We start from the raw sequence: 20,875 nt of genomic DNA on the forward strand, positions 1-20,875 counted from the left end.
ACAACAAATAACACACTTAAATAATTGAGATCACGCCTCTTCAGTCCTAGAACAACCAAGTAGTAGCAACATCTTGCTAGCCTCTTATGCCTATGGCAACGGTGGAGGGATTGGTGGGTGCTGCAAAGTCGACTCCTCAAAACCTAAGCCTTGAAATCTTCAAAACCCTAGCTAGTTTGGAGCTCAAATTCCCTCTAGAGGCTTCTATCTTCAAAATGTTGAAAAAAGTCCCCAAAGTGGCTAGAAGGCCCTTTATTTATACTAGACCTCAAGCTTCCAAATGAAGCCAACTTCTATCTCTTCAAGCTTCCAAGAGAAGTCAACTCCCATTTTGCAAATAACTCCCCCCAAAAGTTACTAATCTTTAGGAACCCCAACAAAACCTACCCAATTAGAGAAAACACATGAAAATAAAAACTATGTACAGGTTTGCATCATCTTCTTACAAGTTTCTCTTAATCATCGATACATCGACTCTAATAAGACTAACTTCCTCCTAAGTGTGGCAAATTCCTAGTTCTACCGTCGCTAGCCTCTCGTCTACTTGCTCTTGGTTCTGCTGGAGGCCTATCTCCAGGGCATCCAACTTCGCCTCCAGTTGTTTCATTCGGGTGCCTTCCACCATCCTACTTGCTGATACCAATAGTTGTTTCCTACCTCATTCGTTGGAACCACTCAGCTAAGGTGTCGAATCACTGTCTCTCTTGCTCTACCCTCCTCCACTCGTTTAATCATGACAGACTTGATCAACCAATAGCTCCAATCATGGTAGCGCCCAGCTCTAATAGCTTGGAATCGGTGGTTTGCTGGAAGGACCTCCTTAGGCCGATGATCACTTGGCTCTGATACTAATTGTCAGCACCTTAGACTTGACAAGAATGGTTTTGGAAATTGAAAGAAGAATTTTGAGAGAATTCGAGGGGGGGAGGGGGGGAGAGAGAGAAAGAGAGAGAAATAGAATGAGAAAGAGAAAATCATATTCTTTCATTCCATGATTTGAGCTAATGCCTCAATACATATATAGCCTCCAACTGTCTCTTCTGGAATGTACTCCAGGAGATGCCTAGTTGATAACTGTCTTGGTACACCCCTAACAACTTGCAAAATTATAAGGACTATTCTACCCCTAGGAATGTGACAGTCATCTTTTCAGTCCTTGCAAGGAGTTGCTCGAAACTCCTCTGCAACTTGGTGAGTTCACCGAATCTTTCTCCCTAAATGGGAGGGCCAAACTGTGTTTGACAATCTTCTTTGAATGCTGCCCAGATGAGCGTTGGATTGTCCACTTCGATCTTCATAAATCAAACTTGTGCATGCCCTATCAAGTGGAAAGATGCCAATTCCACCTTATCTTCCTCTAGTGTTTGCTGATGTCGAAAAAAATGTCACAACGATTCAGCCAGGCTAGCAGGTCCTCCATTCCAACAAAAGATGGAAAGTGCATATTAGAATATTGAGGAATAAATCCTCCTTGTCCATCGGCAGGCCTAACAGTTTCATGGTGTGACGGTCTGACGCTCTGGCTCTCTCCTCCTGAAGCTGTTGATTCTGTCTTCATTGATTCAACATCATGTACCAAGTGTTGAATCTGTGCCAACATCCTCTCCCTCTCGGCAACCTCTACTGCATGGTTGTCTTCATACTTCTTCATGAGAGCTTCAAGGAGCTGACGGAACCCATTGTCACCCATGGTAGGTTTTGATACCAATTTGTTAAGAGATTGAGTCTAAGGGCGATTAACGAAGACAATAGCTATTTCCTTGCAAGAAGGAGATGCCTTATCAATTCGTCTCCCCTTCTTACCTATGGTGAAACTTAGGGCTCGTTAGAGAGAACACCACAATCTCTTGCACAAGTGCTGGAAAATAATTCTTATTGCTTGAAAACTTTAACAAACTAGAGGGTATTTTTAATAACCCTAGCACAACGATTTAGGAAATAACCCAATAAGGAAACTAAACTAAATAGGAAACTAACTAGTCCTATTTAGTTTTAGGGAATACCCAAATAAGGGTAACCAACTTATCAGGAAACTAACTTATTTAGCTTTAGGAAATATCCAAATAACAGCAAATTACTAGATAAGGAATCTAGTCCTTAAAATAAACTACTCAGTTTTAGGATGTCTCTGGTACACATGGATTGTCTGCTTTGCTGCTGTAAGCCTCATAACACAAGGTTTATACACTCTAACATCATGACATCTTCTGAGCTGAAAGTGGCAAGAATTAACAACCAAAGCAGACCAAAATAGGTGCTAGAGCTATTGGCACTTCCATAGGTGATTGCTTTGCAACAAGCAGACATACAGAATAGGAGCTAACTAGTGAATAATAAGTTTGATAAATAAACTAGGTCTAATTTACAGCTTTCTGCAATACTAATTTTCTTAGCATCAAGGCATTATTTATTGAAAAGATACACAAAGATAATGAGAAGCAAACCGTACATAACTTAAAATTGTTTAATTGCTACCAAATTGTATGGTAACATGATCCAGTACTGGCTTATTTATCGAAGAGAATACACACAAACACACGATCCAATTTGACTGAGGGGATAGAAGACAGACCTCCTCATGACCATAATAGCCAGATATACAATCAATTCTTGACAAGTCCCACTTCTGAACAGTTCCCCTGAATCCTGGACCAACTCCTGCTGTAAAAACTGTACACTCATCTTGGCAAACTGCTAAAGACCTTATTGTTCCATGATGTCCACGGATAGAGTGTATTATAGATGCTCTGATCTTCCATGGAAGTTCATCTTTCATGCTCCCAGCCCGACCTAAAAAGTCAGGCCCATCCCAGCTAGCTGCTGGACTAGGGAACCAATACCAAGGATCATGCTGTTCAAAAGTGGAGGTTCCAAGAGGCCTCTCACCTGAATTCTGATGAAGATCATTTGCATGCTTATGAGGGATCAAGTTTTTGCCACTTTTGTTTCCTTGTGATTGTGGTATTGACCAACCAACACCATTGAGCAACAGTTTAGCAGGACTATATTCAGATGTTGATCTCTTGTTAAAACCAGGCCTTTTAGCATTAATATTGTCAGGAACACTTCGAGTGGATTCCCCAGTGTACTCCCACTGAATGTCAGAGGTTCAGACATATGAAGTCAAACAAGGCATAAATGTGCTTGAGCATAATGTCTAAATTACTGTATCAACAAAAGGGTACTAGCCTTGGAAGCATGATACAAGCATACCTTCCAGTTGTGGCATCGCAGAAGGAATTGTTCAAGAAGCAACCATGTGGAACAACATTGGCGAAGTTTCTCTATGCCAAGGAGAGAAGCAAAAGGAGGATATAGAAGCAACCTGTAAAGTCGTCCCCATTACTTCATTACATGCTAGCATAACAGGGAGGCATGGCTATGTAAATGAACTCCATTCAAATGGAATTGTCAAGCAGGAGACATAAAAAGAAATGGCACTCACACAAGGTCCATACGGCTTTCAATTTGACCCCCCTCAACTTTCTGTTTGGCAACTTTTGAGCTTCTGCTGAAAGAACCAGAGGCAATAGTGGTTTCCTGAGAAAAAGCAAGCTCATAGAATAGTTCTTTGAGCTTTGGCAGGACATGCAATGCCGTCAAATCCAGGCCAATCTGCTCACAAATTGCAATGAGACTTGTAGCAGCAACCTGGAAAACACATGGATTATTGCCATACTAAAATCTTGAAAACTTATTAACCAGCACATACAATGTCTGAAAGGAAAAGACAAGTATGAACATTATGGCACAATTACTGAACTTTATTCTCATCATCTCAGAGAGTTGAGAAAAACTAAATGAGTGAAACAGAGAAACAATTAAATAAGGAATTAGGAATATAGCAATCTTCAGGGCACTGGAGAATGCAATGCAAGGCAAAGATTCAAAAAAGTGCTGCAAGAGAACCAAGGATGCATCAAAGAAAATAGCTGCTCGGCTATTCAACCATGCAGAGAACAGATATAATGTGTGTGCCCTCGTGAAAGAGGCACAAAACGTATTTGCAGCTCCCAAATATGAAAGAAATTCTAAAATTTTTACTGGGAGGAACTCATCCACAACAATAAAAGCTGTCTCTGCAGTTGCTCTCTCTTCTGTGGGCCACCAATGAGAAATGGTGGTTGCTATTATAACCTTTTTACCGTGGATATAGCAGTTTCTATCTTACTTAATAACATTTAAATGGTAACTCAAATGGAGCCTCAAACAATGACAGCTACCAGTGAATTCTCAAGACATATCAATATCAGGCCTCAATCAGCCTTCAGTCAAGTACTCCATTTCTCTGTTCTGCAGCAAAAGTTCTTCCTTCGTTCCTTCTTTAGGGGGGGTCCTTTTTGGTTGTTATCTCTTCCTGGTCATGGCATTTATTTGAAAAAAAAAAAATACCCATTTGCAAACAAAATGCTCGTTCTTTACATTTAAAAAGGGGCCTCAGCAATTTAATTGTTGGTTTTCAGCTTAAAGTTGAAGATCCATGACTTCTCAATTCCCCAGTTTCTTGCATTGTAAATTTGAATTTTCCATTTAAAGTCAGCTATTCCCTTTAAAATCTTTTCAAAATCTACATTATTCAGTTCTTCTTCATCTCCTTTTTTCTTTTCTGCTTGTCATGAAAACCTCACACTTAAAAAAGTGAGGATATTGCTTCTTGAAGTCATAAAAAAGTTTAAGATTTATCTGATGTATGTCATGAAGATGCATGATAAGGATATAAGCAGACAAAGATTCAACTTCACCCTTTTTAAAAATCTTATGATTGCTTGCAAATTGGGCTCAATCTGATTCTTATTCCCATAGAGGAACACCTGCAAAAGCAGGCCCTTCACAGCTGGGACCCATCCCAACAGATTACTGCAGCCAAAAAATGACAGCCCCAAAGCTGCAGCACCAGGTTTTACTCAGGAATCAAGCTTCTGCTACCTGTATGGGGAGCAGATGCACAAACCAGCAGAGAGGTTCCTACTGGGAAATGGACCCAATCTACTGGTATGGGCCAGTAAAGAAAGTAGAAAATAATAAAATAGTTATAATAGTGCATTAGCATGTATGAACAAGTTGAATTCACGTGTCTTAATTTGCTAAATAGGTTCTTTCAGTACAACACAACAATATCACCAAGCCTTAATCACTCCATGTGGGCTCTGCTATATAGGTTCTTCCAATGTATGCAAATTAATGTCAAGATATTTAAAAAATTCAGCACTTAATAGTATATCCTGTAGAGACCAAAGAAGAAATCTTAAACACCTGAAGTGCCGCAACATCCAAATTGGTCTGCATGAGAATCTTGACATGCAGGCAATTTCCATCCTGCACAAGTGTAGAGAATATTAAACAGACTTCTGATTTCAAATGTCCCGTTCATGGACAGATCAAACCAAAGTAAAAATGATAATTAAATTTAATACCTCTATCAACTCCTTTATAACCACCTCCTTTGGCAAGACTGCAACAAGACCATCTAACGTCATCAGACAATCAATAAGGGCTAAAGAACTCCAGCTCTGCATAGGCTCAGGCTTATGCATATATGAAGCATCAATGCAAGAGTGAACTACATTTCTTAGCAATGGCAGGATCTGTCTAACAACAAAATCCTCCCCTAGAAGACCACCTGAAAAAGTTGAGGTAGAATGTTAGCTTAGCAAGCTAGAGGTAAGATTTCAGGAAAGTTAATCAGTCCAACAACCCCATAAATTAAGAGTACCAATTCTAACCAGGACATCAATTCCATCGGCGCAGAGCCCTTTACCATAACAGTGAATCAGGGGTAAAATTGTCTGGCAAAGCAAGAAAAAAATTAGCATTCTAGAAGAAAAGGAAGAGAATTTCAAAAATGAAACCAGAAAATTATATTCTCTTTAGAGCCTTATGTTGGAGAAGTTAAAGAAAATAGGTTCAAGTTGTCTCTATCATGGCCGGAAATCAAGAGATAAGGTTGTTGGGCAGAAGCAATTTACAAACTAAAGTGATAAGAGGTAAAAGAGATAAAGCAGTGCAGATAAGAGATAAGAGATGAAGCAGTTCCAGAAGAATAGGAAAAGATCAGTCCAGCAAGTTCAAAAATTTCTCTGTTTATCTGTATCATTCAAGTCTAGTTTGAATTTGTTTTTCCTGTATTTATTCCTGTATTTTAGGAGATATTTTTTAGGAGATCTTGTGTATATATACCCCATATCTTGTGTCCAATGCAACATAAAAAGAAATATTCTACAATTAATTGACTAAGTTTTTCTTCTACTTGATTACACTCTCCATGGTACTCGAGATAATCCTCCTATTTACTCGAGAAAATCTTCTATCCCTCAATTTGTTCATGGTATCAGAGCCACCAGCTCTTGTGGTTGAACCCTTTTTCTTCACCCAACAAGCTATAGAGTCCTAAGTGGCAAGTAAGGGCTAGAAATCAAACAGCTAGTGAAACATCTACCACTGGCTCCATTCCAGTTAGAGCTACACAGGTACCTGCTGTTCTAATATCCTTTGACAACCATTCTCTTCGAATTACTCAACACAAACTAAAATGGAACCAACTTTAGAGAATGGTCTCAATCAGTTTTGTTAGTCATCAAGGGTAAAGGGAAAGTTGGATATCTTATGAGAGCAACACCTATGCTTGACATTGAAGCAACAACCTATAGTGTTTGAGATGTTGAGAATTCTATTGTCATAGCTTGGTTAATCAACTCGATGGAGCCAAAGATCGAGAGGACATATCTCTTCTACAAAACAACTAAAGAGATTTGGGAAGTAGTGCAGGAAATCTACTATGACATGGAGAACACTGCCCAGTGTTTTGAGATTCAATATGCAATTCGGATAACAAGACAAGGTAATCTCTCAGTCACTGAGTATTACAATATTTTGATTGCGTTGTGGCACAGATGGATCTATTCTATGAGATTAGTTGGGAATGCCCTGAGGATGGAGTGTAAAATACAACAAGATGTTGGAAAAGGAATGAGTGTTTGACTTCCTCCATGGACTCAACATTGAATTAAATGAAGCTCGAGGTAGATTGCTTGGAGCCAAACCATTTCCATCAATATGAGAGGTATTTGCAAAAGTAAGACGAGAGGAGAGTCGGAAAAAGGTAATGCTGAATCTTTCTATATTTTCTAACAATGATGTCAGCCCTCAAAATTCAACTCTTGCTACCTTGAAGAAGAAAGCTTCTACCTCACCACGTCGAAAAAGACAAACAGTGGTGTGACCACTGTAACAAGCCATATCATATAAGGGAAATCTGCTGGAAAATCCATGGTAAACCAGCAAATTAGAAACCTAAAATTCAAAGAAAGTCAACTCAATCTGCCTATGTGGTAGATTCAGAAACTGGAAAGCCCACCAATCTAACTTTATATGCAGATCAGTTGAAACTTTTGCAGCAGGTACTAAATCAAACAAGGTTATCAAAACCATATGATCTTACAGAAACTCCTAAACCAACAGCATCTCTTACCAAACAAGGTACTCCAAAACAGTCTTTACTTTCTCAAAAACTCACCACAAATTCTTGGATTGTGGATACAGGTGCCTCAAACCATATGACAAGTTTAATTAATGCCTTATCAACCTATGAGACATGTGCTCGGGATATAACAATTTCAATGGCTAATGGTACAATATCTTTAGCTAAAGGGCAAGGATCAGTTTATTTGGCACACTTAGCCTTAAAATCTATTTTACATGTGCCAAACTTGAAATACAATTTATTATTTGTGAGTAAGCTAACCAAAGACATGGATTGTATGGTGACTTTTTTCCCATCTCACTGTGAATTTTAGGACCTATCTTCGAGGAAGAAGATTGATAGTGCTGAGGAAAAAGATGGTCTTTACTACATTTCAAGGTCTTATAATTCCTCTGGATCTACATTATAGAATAAATTTTCTTTTTCTACTGTTTCAAATTCCGAAATAATGTTATGGCATAAACGTTCAAGTCATCTTAGTTTCAGCTATTTTAAAGTATTGTATCCTCATCTCTTCATCAATAAAGAAAAACTTTCTTTCCATTGTGAGCAGTGTACTCTTGCGAAATAGACTAGACAACCTCATTCTATTCATTATTATAAACCTTCCAAACCATTCTATTTGGTTCATAGTGACATCTGGGGACCTACAAGAATAACTAACCTAATCAATACTCATTGGTTTATCACTTTCATAGATGATCATACAAGGGTCTATTGAGTGTTCCTAATGAAAGAAAAATCTAAAACTAGTGTTGTCTTCATAAAATTTCATAAGATGGTGTTTAATATTTTTCAATCCTCAATCCATGTTCTTTGTTCAGATAATGGCCGAGAGTATTTCTCAAATGAATTCAACCATTATCTAGTTGGACACGGAATAATTCACCAAAGTTCTTACCCTTATAAACCTCAACAGAATGGGGTGGTAGAAAGGAAAAATCGCCATCTTCTTGAGACTACTTGTTCTATAATGTTTACCAGTTGAGTTCCACATTCCTATTAGGGGGAAGCCATACTTACAGCCTCCTATCTCATTAATTGGCTTCCTTCCAAGGCCCTTGCATTTCGAACTCCCTTAAGTATCTTACTTGTTTTCTATCCTCATACTAGGATCCTTAATTCTCTTCCCCCAAAAGTCTTTGGGTGTACTGCTTTTGTTCATAATCATCATCTTTCTCATTCCAAACTTGAATCTAAAGCTCTTAAATGTGTGTTTGTTGGCTATTCTCCTACCCAACACGAATACAAGTGGTATTGTACTTACACCTGAAAATTCCTTGTTTCTTGTGATGTTTCATTTCTTGAACATCAACCCATTTATCCCAATATCTCTCTACAGGGGGATATATCCAATACAGAGCAATATTGGGATCTTGCTATTTCTCCTCCTACATCAATTCCTACTTCTCATCCTACTCCTCATCTGCAAATTGAAATTAGGACTGAAATAACTTAAGCAATCACTATCCCTACCTAGATCTATGTGACCAATCAAGGATGTGAGGTAATTTGGCTTGAGAAACTAATGAAGGACCTAAAAATATCTGTATCTACTACAATTAGGCTATACAGTGACAACAAGTCAGAAATTAGTATTGTGAATAATCCGGTGCAACGTGACCGAATGAAACATGTAAGGATTGACCGGCATTTTATCAAGCAGGAAATAAAAAATGGGGGTATTAGTCTTTCCTATATTCCTACTAAGTCTCAGGAAGCAAATATCTTTACAAAGGCTATGTCAAGACAAGGATTTCAATCAATTAGAAGCAAACTGGGAATGATAGATATCTATTCACCAGTTTGATGGGGAGGGTTGGAGAAATTAAAGAAAATAGGTTCATGTTGTCTCTTATCATAGCCGGAAATCAAGAGATAAAGTTGTTGGGCATAAGTAATTTACAAACTAAATTGATAAGAGGTAAAAGAGATAAAGTAGTGCAGATAATAGATAAGAGATGAAGCAGTTCCAGAAGAATAGGAAAAGATCAGTCCAGCAAGTTAAAAAATTTCTCTGTTTATCTGTATCATTCAAGTCTAGTTTGAATTTGTTTTTCCTGTATTTATCCCTGTATTCTAGGAGATATTTTTTAGGAGATCTTGTGTATATATACCCATCTTGAGTCCAATGCAAGATAAGAAAAAACATTTTACAATTAATTGAGTAAGTTTTTCTTCTACTCGATTACACTCTCCAAGTACTTCAGATAATCCTCCTATTTACTCGAGTAAATCTTCTATCCCTTAGTTTGTTCACCTTATATTCTTAAACTCCATCTATTGAATCACAAAACTGAGAGCAGCATAATTGGTTCAACCTGATGAACTGTAACTGGTACACCAAGCTCTTCACTAGAGCCAATCAGCAGAACAGCAGCAGCAGCAGCAGAACTCTTCTGAGGAGCAACAAATAAGTTTAGAATAACCAGAGGATGCATTGTCTCCAGATATGCTTGTTTACCGATCTGTTTCCATATTTCACGCACAAATGAATCTTGAAGAAGAGAAACCTTCAAATGTGAATAACCTGTAGCCTGAAAGGAACAACTAGCCTGGTAAGAAAACAAAACAGAGGCCCAAGCATAAAGCAACAGTTAAGAATATGTTCATAACTAGCCTGTAGAATCTTCTGGATTGCAGGCAAGATGAGAGCCTTTACTGCTTTAGGCTTCAGACATTTTAAGAATTCTTTCAGTAGTATATACGCCCACTCAGCTTCAGTATCTGATAGAGGGTTTACTACGAGCAGTAAGCAATATGGCGCACACATTTCAGCTGCAAATGGTCCCATTGCTTTGAAAGCTCCCTGCTTTGCAAAATTTGCAGCGTAGCAGAGACATAATTCACTTTTTACTAAAAGTTGAAGGGGGGCAAGAAACAAGTAGGATGACCTGATTGTTGCTGAAAAGTATGGAGATTCCAAAAGACACTTGGCAGAAGGCCTCCTAATTAGTTGAGAAGAAAGAACAATTAGTTTTGAGAAATGGGGAAGAGCACTAAGCCCTCTGGATTTTCCAGTCAGAAAAGTTAGGAAGGACTCAAGATCAATTGCCCATGTTTAACAAAAAGCTTCAACCACTTCTAGCAGGGAAAAGAGTATTTAGAGACAGTACCTACTTGAGTCCTTCTCGATGCATGCTCCAACAAGAACTTTGGTGTGAGGAGGAAGTTCTTGCAACACACTAGGTAAGACACCGCCTTTCAAGTATGTTGCTAATGAGGTTGGATCAAAAAGTGGTCTTCCCAAATAGAGTTCTGCTAAAATGCACCCAACAGAAAATATGTCCCTCCCAATGTTTCCAGAAAGAACCTTAGAGCAAGATGATCTCTGCCTCCAGAGCAGTAACTCTTGATATCCCAAGTAACTGCCATCATCTACCTCAATATTATCAAGAAGATAATGTAAGTCAATAATTGATTGCACTTCATGGTTGCTGATGTGATTAGGAGTTCCAGATGTTTTTTTCTCCAGGTTCTCACAAAGAGGCTGTTTGGTGGAAAAGTCATTTTCCAGAAGATCACTTGGATGGTAGCAGTAGATCGGACTCAAATGCCGAGCATGTTCACAAAATTTGGCTGATTCTTCCAGTTCTTGTAAGTGAGCAGTTCCCAGAAGGAGAGATTTGATCCCCTCATATTGGTTTGCTTGGTTTTGCTGCCTACTTAATTCAGCTGCCCTATTATGAACTTTCCTGGCAACAAGGCGAGCAGGATGTGGTTGGGTGAAAAGCTGGCGCCGTCCTGCCGACCTGGGCATTGTGGGCTCTGATGCAGGCAGCATAACATTCTTGGCAAGAATAGCTGCCTCACCTGACATTTTGTATCCAAAGGTGATGTCAATCCAATGATGAATTTCACGTGAGACCCGATTACTTTCTAAAGCATCTCGATGCAGTTTAATGAACTGCTCCGGCATACCCGCCCAAGAAGGAACTGCCAAATCAGACATACCAGAGTGTAAAGAATAAAATATTTGGGGATCAAAATAAAATTCAGGGATGCACTCATCAGGAGTCCACTGGTAAAGTCTTTGCATACTGGATGGATATTCATTTGGTTCATAAACTGCTCGAACAGCCATTCGCAAGACACTCAAAGGTAACCTCCTTGCTTTATAACTACAGACAGCCAGCTCAGAGAGGCATTCATCTGAGACATGATGAGGAACTTCGGATGTTGAATATGTGAAGTCCAACTGTTCATCACCTTTTGCCAACCGCCATTTGCTCTTGCTCAAATCTCGCCAACCTATGTCCTTAGTCTCATCCGGTTTCACAGTAAAATCTACAACCCATGGCAGCACTGGGTGAAATGTGTGATCCCCCCACCTCCTCCCTGCTAACCTGTTTAACACAAGCAGATACTCAAAATTACTCAACTCACCCCTCCACCACCAAATAAAGGCTGAATGCCAATCTATTGACTGGGAAAGCTTCAAATCAGCATAAACTCCTCTGTAAGGGCAGCCCTCAACACAGCAACCAATACCCCAAGAAGGAGAAAGAGAGCCTTCTTTATTTTTTGAACTCAAGTAAGGTTTATCATCAATCCGCAACCAAGACCAGCAACAATCAGTCAACATTACATTCGAGGGGCATATATTACCATGTGCAACCCCCAGACCATGCATGTGAGCCAAGGCAGAGAGCAACTGGTATACTAAAAATTTTATATGCCATTCAGATTTTAGGGCTCCAGGGCTATAATGTAGAATGCTCTCCAAGGTATAAGGAGTCTTTGGAAGGACTAAATTGATGTAATTTGATACTTTCATCATCCCAAGGATAGGAACTATGTTCGGGTGCCTTAAACAACCAGGAAGTCTATTATCATCAAACGAAGGTACCCCTATCAAGCTAAGAAAATTTATGGCATCTCGTGTAGTTGATTTCCCTTCAATCAGAAGACTAAGAGAGCTCAGAATGTGGTCTTCGCCAAATCCGGATAAATAATTCGAAGCAATCTCCTCAAATGCAGAGTAGGATGAAACGCCAATACGAGCAATTGGAGCCAAAGACGTGATTGTTCTGGAACAAGAAAACTTACCGGAGAAGTTACAGTTCAAACTCTTGCATCCAAACCAAGCTAGCGATGTTCGTCGGCCATCACTCGACAAACCGTCTTCTCGATCTTGATTAGTGACAGACACAGGCGTCTCATCACTATCACGTTGAGGATCGTCCTGGCAGTACTCGTCACTGCTAGAAGAATCAGAGAATTCAGAATCGAATATCACATACATATCGAATCAAAATGGCCAGAATATCGTATGGATCATCAGGAACAATATCGTACATGTACTTTATCAAGCACTGGTCCAGGGAACTCGGCAGATACACCAGCACAAACTGAGGTGAAGCCTCGGCACCAGGAATTGGCGTCTAAACCAAAAAACCTCGGAATCAGAAACCGAATTGAAGGAAGCACCAATTATGCGGACGGATTAGAAGGAGTACCTGAACGACGGCAGAAGAGGAGAGAGCGAAGGCCGAATCAGAGATGCCGTAGGAGAAGACGAGTTTGTCTGAGAAATCGGCGGCGATTCGGCTCCGGAGGCAGTCGAAGCAGAATTGATTTTCCATTTGGGAGAGGCGTTGCAATGAAGAGTTGAACTTCAATTTCCCTCCATTTTTTCAACGGCGATTCAAGGCTTCGATGGTGAACTCCATGGAACTCTGCTTTGCTCCAGTACGCAGGCCAGGCCAGGCCAGAGTATCAAGTGAAGGTTCTGGTTCGAACAAGATCTCGCCCGTGTCGTGACGGCGTCGTATTATGAACTACCAGTATCTTTGGACAAATTCTTTTATACGTACTTCTAATCTAATTTTATCATCTTGATTTCTGGATTCATTCTTATAGCTTTTTTTTTTTTTTTTTCTCCAAAAAAATCCCCTTAGTTAGATTAATATGAATTCAGAAAAATAAATCATAAGATTTAAAATGTTAGGTTCAGTTCAATTTCAGAAAATATTTTTTTTTTAATTTTAACATTTATTTTTATAAAATTTAGAAAATATAACAAATAATATTTTCTAATTAATAATATAAAGCTGAAAATTTATTTTTAATTTAATTTTAACACCTTAATTTTTGGATTCTTATAATTTCTTTTTCCCAAAACAATCCTTTTAGTTAGATTAAAATTGAGTTTAAGAAAATAAACCATAACATCTTCTAAATACTATCATTTTCTCAAAAGAATTGAAGTCTCTACACATCTTTAATGTGAAATTACATGAAATCCCACACCCTATTGGTTTGGTAGAACACCATCGGTCCAGTTGCTACTTCAAAACAGTTGAAATTTAGTTCAAATAACCAAGTTGGGAAAATTTAGTAAAAACTCAAGACATTTTAGTAAGTGTAATCATTGTGATAAATGTTAACTTTAAGTTTTATTAGAAGCAATCTTGTAGATAACCTAAAATTTAGTAATATTTTTATAAAATAATGATACATTTTGGTCAATTCAATTAAAAATTGAAATATTAATGTCAAAGAAAACCCAACACAGACCGAACTAATCAAAATTAATGTGGATTTAACATAATAGCATTCAACCCTACATGGAGAACGTCAATAGATGGTAGATGGGTCATGCAAAGAGAATACATAAAATAGAAGACTTGGTGGTAAAATTTAAATGGTCCATTCTTTGGGGCTATGCATCGGCCTATTTTGTTTTATCTAGCTTGGCAGCTTCACACCCTTATAAAACCCTGCAATCTCCTCTCTTGTTTCAATTGAGTGAATGCCCCTCAAATGCTAGTAAATGGGAGATTGTTCATTTCCAGGCAAAGTGCAGATATTGTCCTGTTTCTTCTTCCTCCAATTGAACTCCAAATGCATACAAGTTTTGTCCACAATGCATAGCCCCAAAGAATGGCATAATTTAGAATAGTGGTGATGAGTACATGCAATGCGAGCTTGGTTTCCTTGGTGTTCTGTGACTGCTTCCAGAGATGGTATATTTAGAGGCAAAATATTCGTCCAGACAGGTAAAGTATTACGGGTTTCTCACCCTAAAGCATTAGTTGAAGGTGATTAAAACCTATACCCAAGATTGGATAGTGACAATATGGACGTGGGAAATACCAATCCAACCTGGATCATTCCCTAAGATGCAATGCAATGCAACCCTGTTCTCATAACGAAAGAGGGAAGGCGAGATTTAATTTCAACAAGCCTACGCTCACAATCCTACAACGACTAGAGAGATGCACTCAAAACAATTATGGTATAACCTATCAAATTCACAACTCTAAATAATTTGTCACCCACTTTTAGATAAATCTGGTTATTAGGTCATGACACTCGCCCTTTCTCTCTATTGGTGGGGCCCTATTTATAGGCAACTACCCCGATGAAATTGGGTCTCCTACCTCTCCCTATCTTTGTTCAAGATTAGATTACGAAGAGATTTCTTCTCCATCGGATTGGGTTTACCACATGAGCTCACTCATACCTCTATCCAGTTTAAATTTGAGTAATAAAGGAAAATAAGAGCCGAGTTTTCAAGGTGGTTTGGCAAGGCAAGCAAGTCTTTGCAGTTCCAAACTAGTTTCAAAACTCAGACAATAAAATCCCACTCACTTGATGAAATTTCAAGACGCAATCCACTCCCTCGGCAAACATTAAAAGCACTCCAAAAGAAAAAACATACAAAAACTTCAAGTTAAGATGGGATCTCATGTCTAGGACATGACGCACTCAATAGCTTGCTTGCATATACCAGTCATTGTTGCCTCAGGCCCAAAAACCTGCATTAAAGAGTTCTATCACTGTTAAGATGTTAACTTGAAAGCATCAAACTTTCTGGTATTCAATTTAAACCAAAAGAAAAGGCTGAGGCCAGGCAACTTCAAACTTGAAAGTGTAATAACATGCAGCATAAACATTTCTCAGCTTTTTTAGTTTTATTTTTCCTCATTGCAGCTTTGAAGATATTCAAAAAATCCACTAATTCAATTTCTTTTTTCTATTGTGGTAGAAATATAATGCAACAATCAGTAAAATATGATCTCAAGTACAAATGATTAAAAATGTTATATTACGTGAAAGAGAAGAAAGTGAAATTTTTGTCATACCTCAAAAGGAACTCCAAGTTCGTCGCCAAGGGCACGCATCTTTGCCAAACCAGTCTGATAGTTTGGACCACCTCTTCTCACATAAATATGCATTCTTGCTGCTTTCAGCTTAGATTCCTAATGTAGCAGACAAGCACATGTGAGCTTATAGAAGTGAAAATGTTTCGTCAAATTGGTGTCTGTAAAGAAGTAACATGTCTACCTTCTCTCTTAATGCTCTAATAATTCCACTAAATGTAGCAGCAACATCAGTAAAGTTAGCTATGCCACCTCCTATGAGAAGGGCCCTTTTGCGACCATCAGGGTCTGCAGTAGCACACTTCAAAATGAAGAAACTCAGATAGTGCCAGCAATGTAGCTATTTAAATTACCAGAAATGAATATAAAATCCTCAAATACAAGAAATATTGATGAGTTCTTACATCAATGACCACCCTAGCATATTGCAGCACCTCTTCCTCATTAGGAGCTCCACTATACTCAGCATAGTTCCCAAGTTCTGATGCATAACCCAAATCTCCAACCTAAATGAGAATTAGAATCCATGCAATGAAGGTTAGCAAAGCCAAAAATGCAAGGTATCCCAGAATTTATGAAAAGAGAAGTGTAGCATGTGAGCATTCACAACAGAAAGTCAAACAGATTGGATCAAGAGAAAAAAAGCAACAAACAAAACAGCGCAGTTTAAGCCATGGACCATATGAAGGACAAGGCATTAAAAAACTTACAGTATCAGCATAGATAACACTTGCACCACCCCCGGCTACCATAGTCCAGATGCGTCCCTTCGGATTCAACACAGTGAATTTTAGGGAAGCACTTGTCTGCAATGTTATCAACAGATCCTGATTCATTAGTTTGCTGCAATAAAGGCAACTTAAGCCTCTAAACCTGAACCTCTACGAAAGGAAACGCTAAGACAATTCATATGCCAGACTATAGAGACCATAGAGGTTTCTAGATTCAACCATTTTATCTAGTAGATATATGATGCCTCAAGTTAAAGAAAGTCTTCCCTTCTCTCCTTTATTCTCTTTCCTTCTTTTTTCGTAAATTTCTTTCAGATTACTTGATGAAAGTGCTTTCACTTGGGCTATTGCAAGCCAAAGAACGCAGTTAGTGTGCTCCAGCTTTTATTGTTTGAACATACATGTATGGGTAAGAAATTTCCATAAAGGATCTTGGAACTTGTGCATTAAAAGATAGCTATGAATCCCATTAGTCCTACCTAGCAAAGAAGAAAAAAAAAAGAATCCCATTAGTCCTAATGGGAGAACTCAAATTATCATATTAGCAGCTTGCTTTGTGAACAATTTTAAGACAAATGTGATAAGCAACTAATTCACATGAAAAGTGTTGGAAGTGGGAGGCCTGAATTTGATTGACTTTCTCATCCCATTGGCAAAAATAAAGGCTATCCACAGATATACATGGCATATCCACTAGCATGAATAAGACATGCATAACTGGTGGCATACATGGATAAACTATGTCTTTCACGGAAAACTTGACTCAATAAGTTATTCCAAAGATGGTCAGAAGAAATCAAAGTCTAGAATATCCTGGCTGCAAAATAATAGATTTCACAAGTTCTTTTCCTTTATACAACTATTGAGAATCATGTAGAGTTCATACAGCCCAATTGCATACCATTCACGTAATGGTATTTGGAATGCGGTAAGGAACAAATAAATGCACACTGAAAAGTAAAAACCTTGTACTATATACAGCACAAGTGACAACTGTAATATCTTCTACAGCTACCTTTTCGTCCAATGAATGAATGAATGATTCTGTGGGGCTCATCACTCGGCCAAAAGGCAGTGGAAATTCAATATTACCCCACCTGCATAAATTAAGATTGATTATTTAAAGTAACACAAATCATAAAACACGATTGAATTCAACCAGGACTATTATTTATTCATCAAATTCACAATGATGTAAACTAGCAACAACAAAAAAAAAAAGAAGGAAAAATCTCAATGTCATGAGTATACTTCTGAAAGTTCTTGAAAGCAGCAGTGTCATCCAACTCCCCTCTCATATCCAATGGAAATGGCTCCCCATTAACCAGCGTGAACGGGTTCATCTCCAGGAAGCTAAAATCCAAATCTGTGTAGCAGGGCAAACTTATTCATTGACTGTCTGCCTATACAACTGGATAAATGTGCACACTGATAACTCAATCAGTGCATATGAGTGTCCGTGGATGCGATTCAAGATAAACGTGCACTACAAAGTGGTGAAAAACCATTGATTTTTCCTCCTGAAACTTACCTTGGAATACAGCAAACACACCCTTTATGAAGTCCCCAATCTTTCCCCTTACCTGCAACCCGAAAATAATATATTTTGTAGACAATACTTTGCAAAGCAATAAAATAAGGCATTCCAAAACACTGAAAGAAAAGGCCGAATCATTGACGAGAGGATATTAATTTCATTTAATGATTTATTCCAATTAGTTCAAAAATTAAGATTAAAAAACAACTTGAGACCTTCAAACTATAAATTGCATATTGATTACCTATAATTTTACAGGCAACTTGTGCACCCCCCCCCCCCCCCCCCCAAGTTTTGGTTTATCTACCTTGGTGTTAATTTATTTTACATTTTTCTTATGCACCCGAGGAACATTTACAGCACAGAAGACATAAATTAGAAGGCCAAAAACCCCTGACCAGACCAAATAAACAACAGCCGTATTACCCAGCAAAGAATAATTTGCCAACTTGTTATCATAGTACGTTGCATAGAAACAGTACTCACCTCCAAGGGAAGTGTGGCAATCAATGGAGCAATTGCTTCAATTGTCATGGACTTCTCAGTAGGGAGAAATATTGTCTTGACCTATACAAACCCAAGCATTCAAGATAGAGTAAATTCCCCCATCAAAAGCAACATGCTAAAATTGGATAATCATAACTTCAACAACAGATTATCCTCAAGGTACCTTGTCCCAATTCTCTTCAATTTCGATGCCTCCGCACTCTGAAAAGCTTAGGGTACAGCCAAGCCTTTCAGAGACAATTGAAAGGTAATATTCTTGGTCATGGGGAACAAATGGTTCAACTATAAATGTAGTGATAGGTGCTTTGCAACCACCCATCTCAACCTAAAGAAGAATCAATGCCATTCAAATCAAACACAGTTAATTAGTTAGTTGCAATAACAAATTTGCAAATTGCAAGAAATATTTGTTTGCTCATCACCTCCACCCCAAGGCGTGCCTTCACGAATTCGGCAACCTGCGCCATGTCCAAATTCAGAGCCACGAGGCCACTCTTTCCACGCTTCCCGAAGAGCATATCGGGCTTCACCACCAATTTTGTGGACGATAGCCATGGCTCTTTGTTTGTCAGTTCAGTGAAATCCGTTGACTCCGTTACCTTATCAATCGAAGCAAATGAAATACCTCAATTGCAAAGCCCAAAATTGAACTTGTTCGAAGAAAATAACACAAGACTATGAACAAAAAACGTATAACGTCGCGTCAGTCGGATAGGAATCCAATCAGATTGTGGTAGTAAGTTAGGAAACCTGAGCAGAAGCGATCTGGAGCTGAATCCCGGCGAGTCTCTTCAAATGCTCCTTCAAGAGCCTCTTGGAATCGTACTCTCGGATCTTCTTCCTCGCCATGAGAGAAAAGCTAGAGATGAAATCTCGGCCTTGAAACGCAGAACTTGAGACGACGAGAGTAGGTGGACGATGAGCTGAAATGGTTCTGTTTTGTATGGAAGATGACGAGGATGGAGACGATGAAATGGAAGTGGCGGGGCCCGGCGAGGTTGGGAGTTATTGCGCGTAGATTTCACCGGCGCGGTGGTTGGTCAGAATCTTCGCCGGCGTGTTGCGGTGGTTGACACGCGCCACGGCTGCGATTAAAGGCTGGTTTGGAACTGGGGTGGGTCTACCCAACGCCTGCGATTTGGTTCTTATCAGTTATCTGTTTGTCGTGTTTTTTCCACTACTAGTATTTTAAACAAAAATAACTATTTGTTAAATTTATTTAACAATATTTTAAAAAAATTATATAATTTTTTATTTAAAATTATTCCGATAAATTCACCTCTCCTATATTATATAAAATTATCTTAAATTTTATAAATAAAAAAATAAATCATATACCTCTCGATATATTTTAAAAAATTTAATAAGTAGTTTAATAAAAATTTTAAAATATTTTTTTTAATTTTAATTTTAAAAATATTTTAATTTTATTTTAATATAATTTTATCTTACACATTATAATAAATACTACCTAAATGAACCTCATAAGTTTAAGATAATTTTTATATTCATATTAAATTATTTAAAATTATAATTTAAATACTTAATTTTAATATTTATGTATTGATATATTATATTAACAACCCATCAATGTTTTGGAACCCACCACCAAGGTAAAATAAACCTTTCCATGATATTTAGGCTTAATTTAGCATTGAGTTTATCATCATATATTATATATATTGAGGTGAGTTTAATGTCAAATATCGAAAATGAATTCTTCAACTCAAGTCCCACATTAAATGACACAAACTCAAATTGGGCAATTTGATTTATTAGATAAATTCAATATTTTACCAAATAATTTTAATTGAATCTCAAATTAACTTACCAAATACTTGTATATAATTAAAAATCACTTCATCTCAAACCACCTTAATTGCCTTACTCATTCCCCCTCTTCACTTCAGACCCTAATTAACTCCATTTAATTACTCGTTTTAATAAATTTTTACATAAATCGTATGCAGGAAAGGAGGAGACGAACTCCTCTATCTACCCTAACAATGGGTGAATGAGATCCTGGAGAGAGGTCTGGCTGGGAGGTGCGAGTTGATCGGATGCAGGGAAGCCCAGGCACCGCACTTCCTTCCTGTCAATCATTCTCATTCGTCCAGAAGCAGGGGAGAAAGAAAGAAAGAATCTGTCTTTGGAAAATCTAACAGAAACACATTCAGGCTTATTTGGCAGCACACGCTGCACACCACACCTAAGGCCACACATTTAGAGCTTATTATTATTATTAGCATGAGTTTTTTACTATTACAAATCTGTAAAGGCGCCCAATGTTTTTGGTGGGAGCAGTGCACATTTAAAATTTTGGGCACATTTAGAACTTCTTTGACATAAGCTTTGGTTGCAAAGTTATGAATAACTTTTTGAGTAAATTATGACATCATCTTGGAATAAGCTTTTTAACTTCTGATGAACCTAAAAATTCATTAATGAAACAGCTTTCAACATTATTATACCAAATACTTTAGAAACTTTCATAAACAAAATTTTCAGCTAC

General features: G+C 38.1%; 2 protein-coding genes across 11 annotated transcripts in view; both read right to left on the bottom strand.

The window, feature by feature from the left end:
• The window catches only part of LOC127811612 (protein GFS12), a 29,181-nt gene extending 15,953 nt beyond the window's left edge, over positions 1 to 13,228 (bottom strand). For 4 of the 10 annotated variants that reach the window (XR_008025748.1, XR_008025749.1, XR_008025747.1 and 1 more), the window contains exons 1-11: positions 12,940 to 13,228; positions 12,779 to 12,864; positions 10,597 to 12,684; positions 10,101 to 10,428; positions 9,802 to 10,017; positions 5,714 to 5,786; positions 5,415 to 5,620; positions 5,254 to 5,316; positions 3,446 to 3,651; positions 3,214 to 3,325; positions 2,573 to 3,094 (exon numbers count right to left, since the gene is read on the bottom strand). Coding sequence is in view for 1 of the 10 variants with exons in the window: in XM_052351623.1 (XP_052207583.1) it covers positions 2,573 to 3,094; positions 3,214 to 3,325; positions 3,446 to 3,651; positions 5,254 to 5,316; positions 5,415 to 5,620; positions 5,714 to 5,786; positions 9,802 to 10,017; positions 10,101 to 10,428; positions 10,597 to 12,684; positions 12,779 to 12,864; positions 12,940 to 13,065 (4,026 nt within the window). In the remaining 9 variants the exon portion in view is untranslated. Of the gene's footprint in view, positions 1 to 2,572; positions 3,095 to 3,213; positions 3,326 to 3,445; positions 3,652 to 5,253; positions 5,317 to 5,414; positions 5,621 to 5,713; positions 5,787 to 9,801; positions 10,018 to 10,100; positions 10,429 to 10,596; positions 12,685 to 12,778; positions 12,865 to 12,939 lie in introns of those variants that run through there. The other 6 variants (XR_008025744.1, XR_008025745.1, XR_008025743.1 and 3 more) reach the window with 3 other exon arrangements.
• Positions 13,229 to 14,933: 1,705 nt separating this feature from the next.
• Positions 14,934 to 19,289, bottom strand: LOC127811907 (ATP-citrate synthase alpha chain protein 2). The gene is made up of 12 exons (XM_052352104.1): positions 19,114 to 19,289; positions 18,786 to 18,962; positions 18,527 to 18,688; positions 18,343 to 18,423; positions 17,851 to 17,902; positions 17,571 to 17,685; positions 17,335 to 17,416; positions 16,299 to 16,394; positions 15,993 to 16,094; positions 15,773 to 15,889; positions 15,571 to 15,687; positions 14,934 to 15,243 (listed from the first exon to the last, which is right to left on the bottom strand). Exons 1-12 carry the CDS (start codon positions 19,210 to 19,212, stop codon positions 15,178 to 15,180), a joined length of 1,266 nt encoding a protein of 421 aa, XP_052208064.1. The 5' UTR covers positions 19,213 to 19,289; the 3' UTR covers positions 14,934 to 15,177.
• Positions 19,290 to 20,875: the final 1,586 nt, after the last annotated feature.

Source organism: Diospyros lotus, chromosome 10, assembly GCF_014633365.1.
Source record: "Diospyros lotus cultivar Yz01 chromosome 10, ASM1463336v1, whole genome shotgun sequence".
In the NCBI taxonomy this organism is placed as follows: Eukaryota; Viridiplantae; Streptophyta; class Magnoliopsida; order Ericales; family Ebenaceae; genus Diospyros; species Diospyros lotus.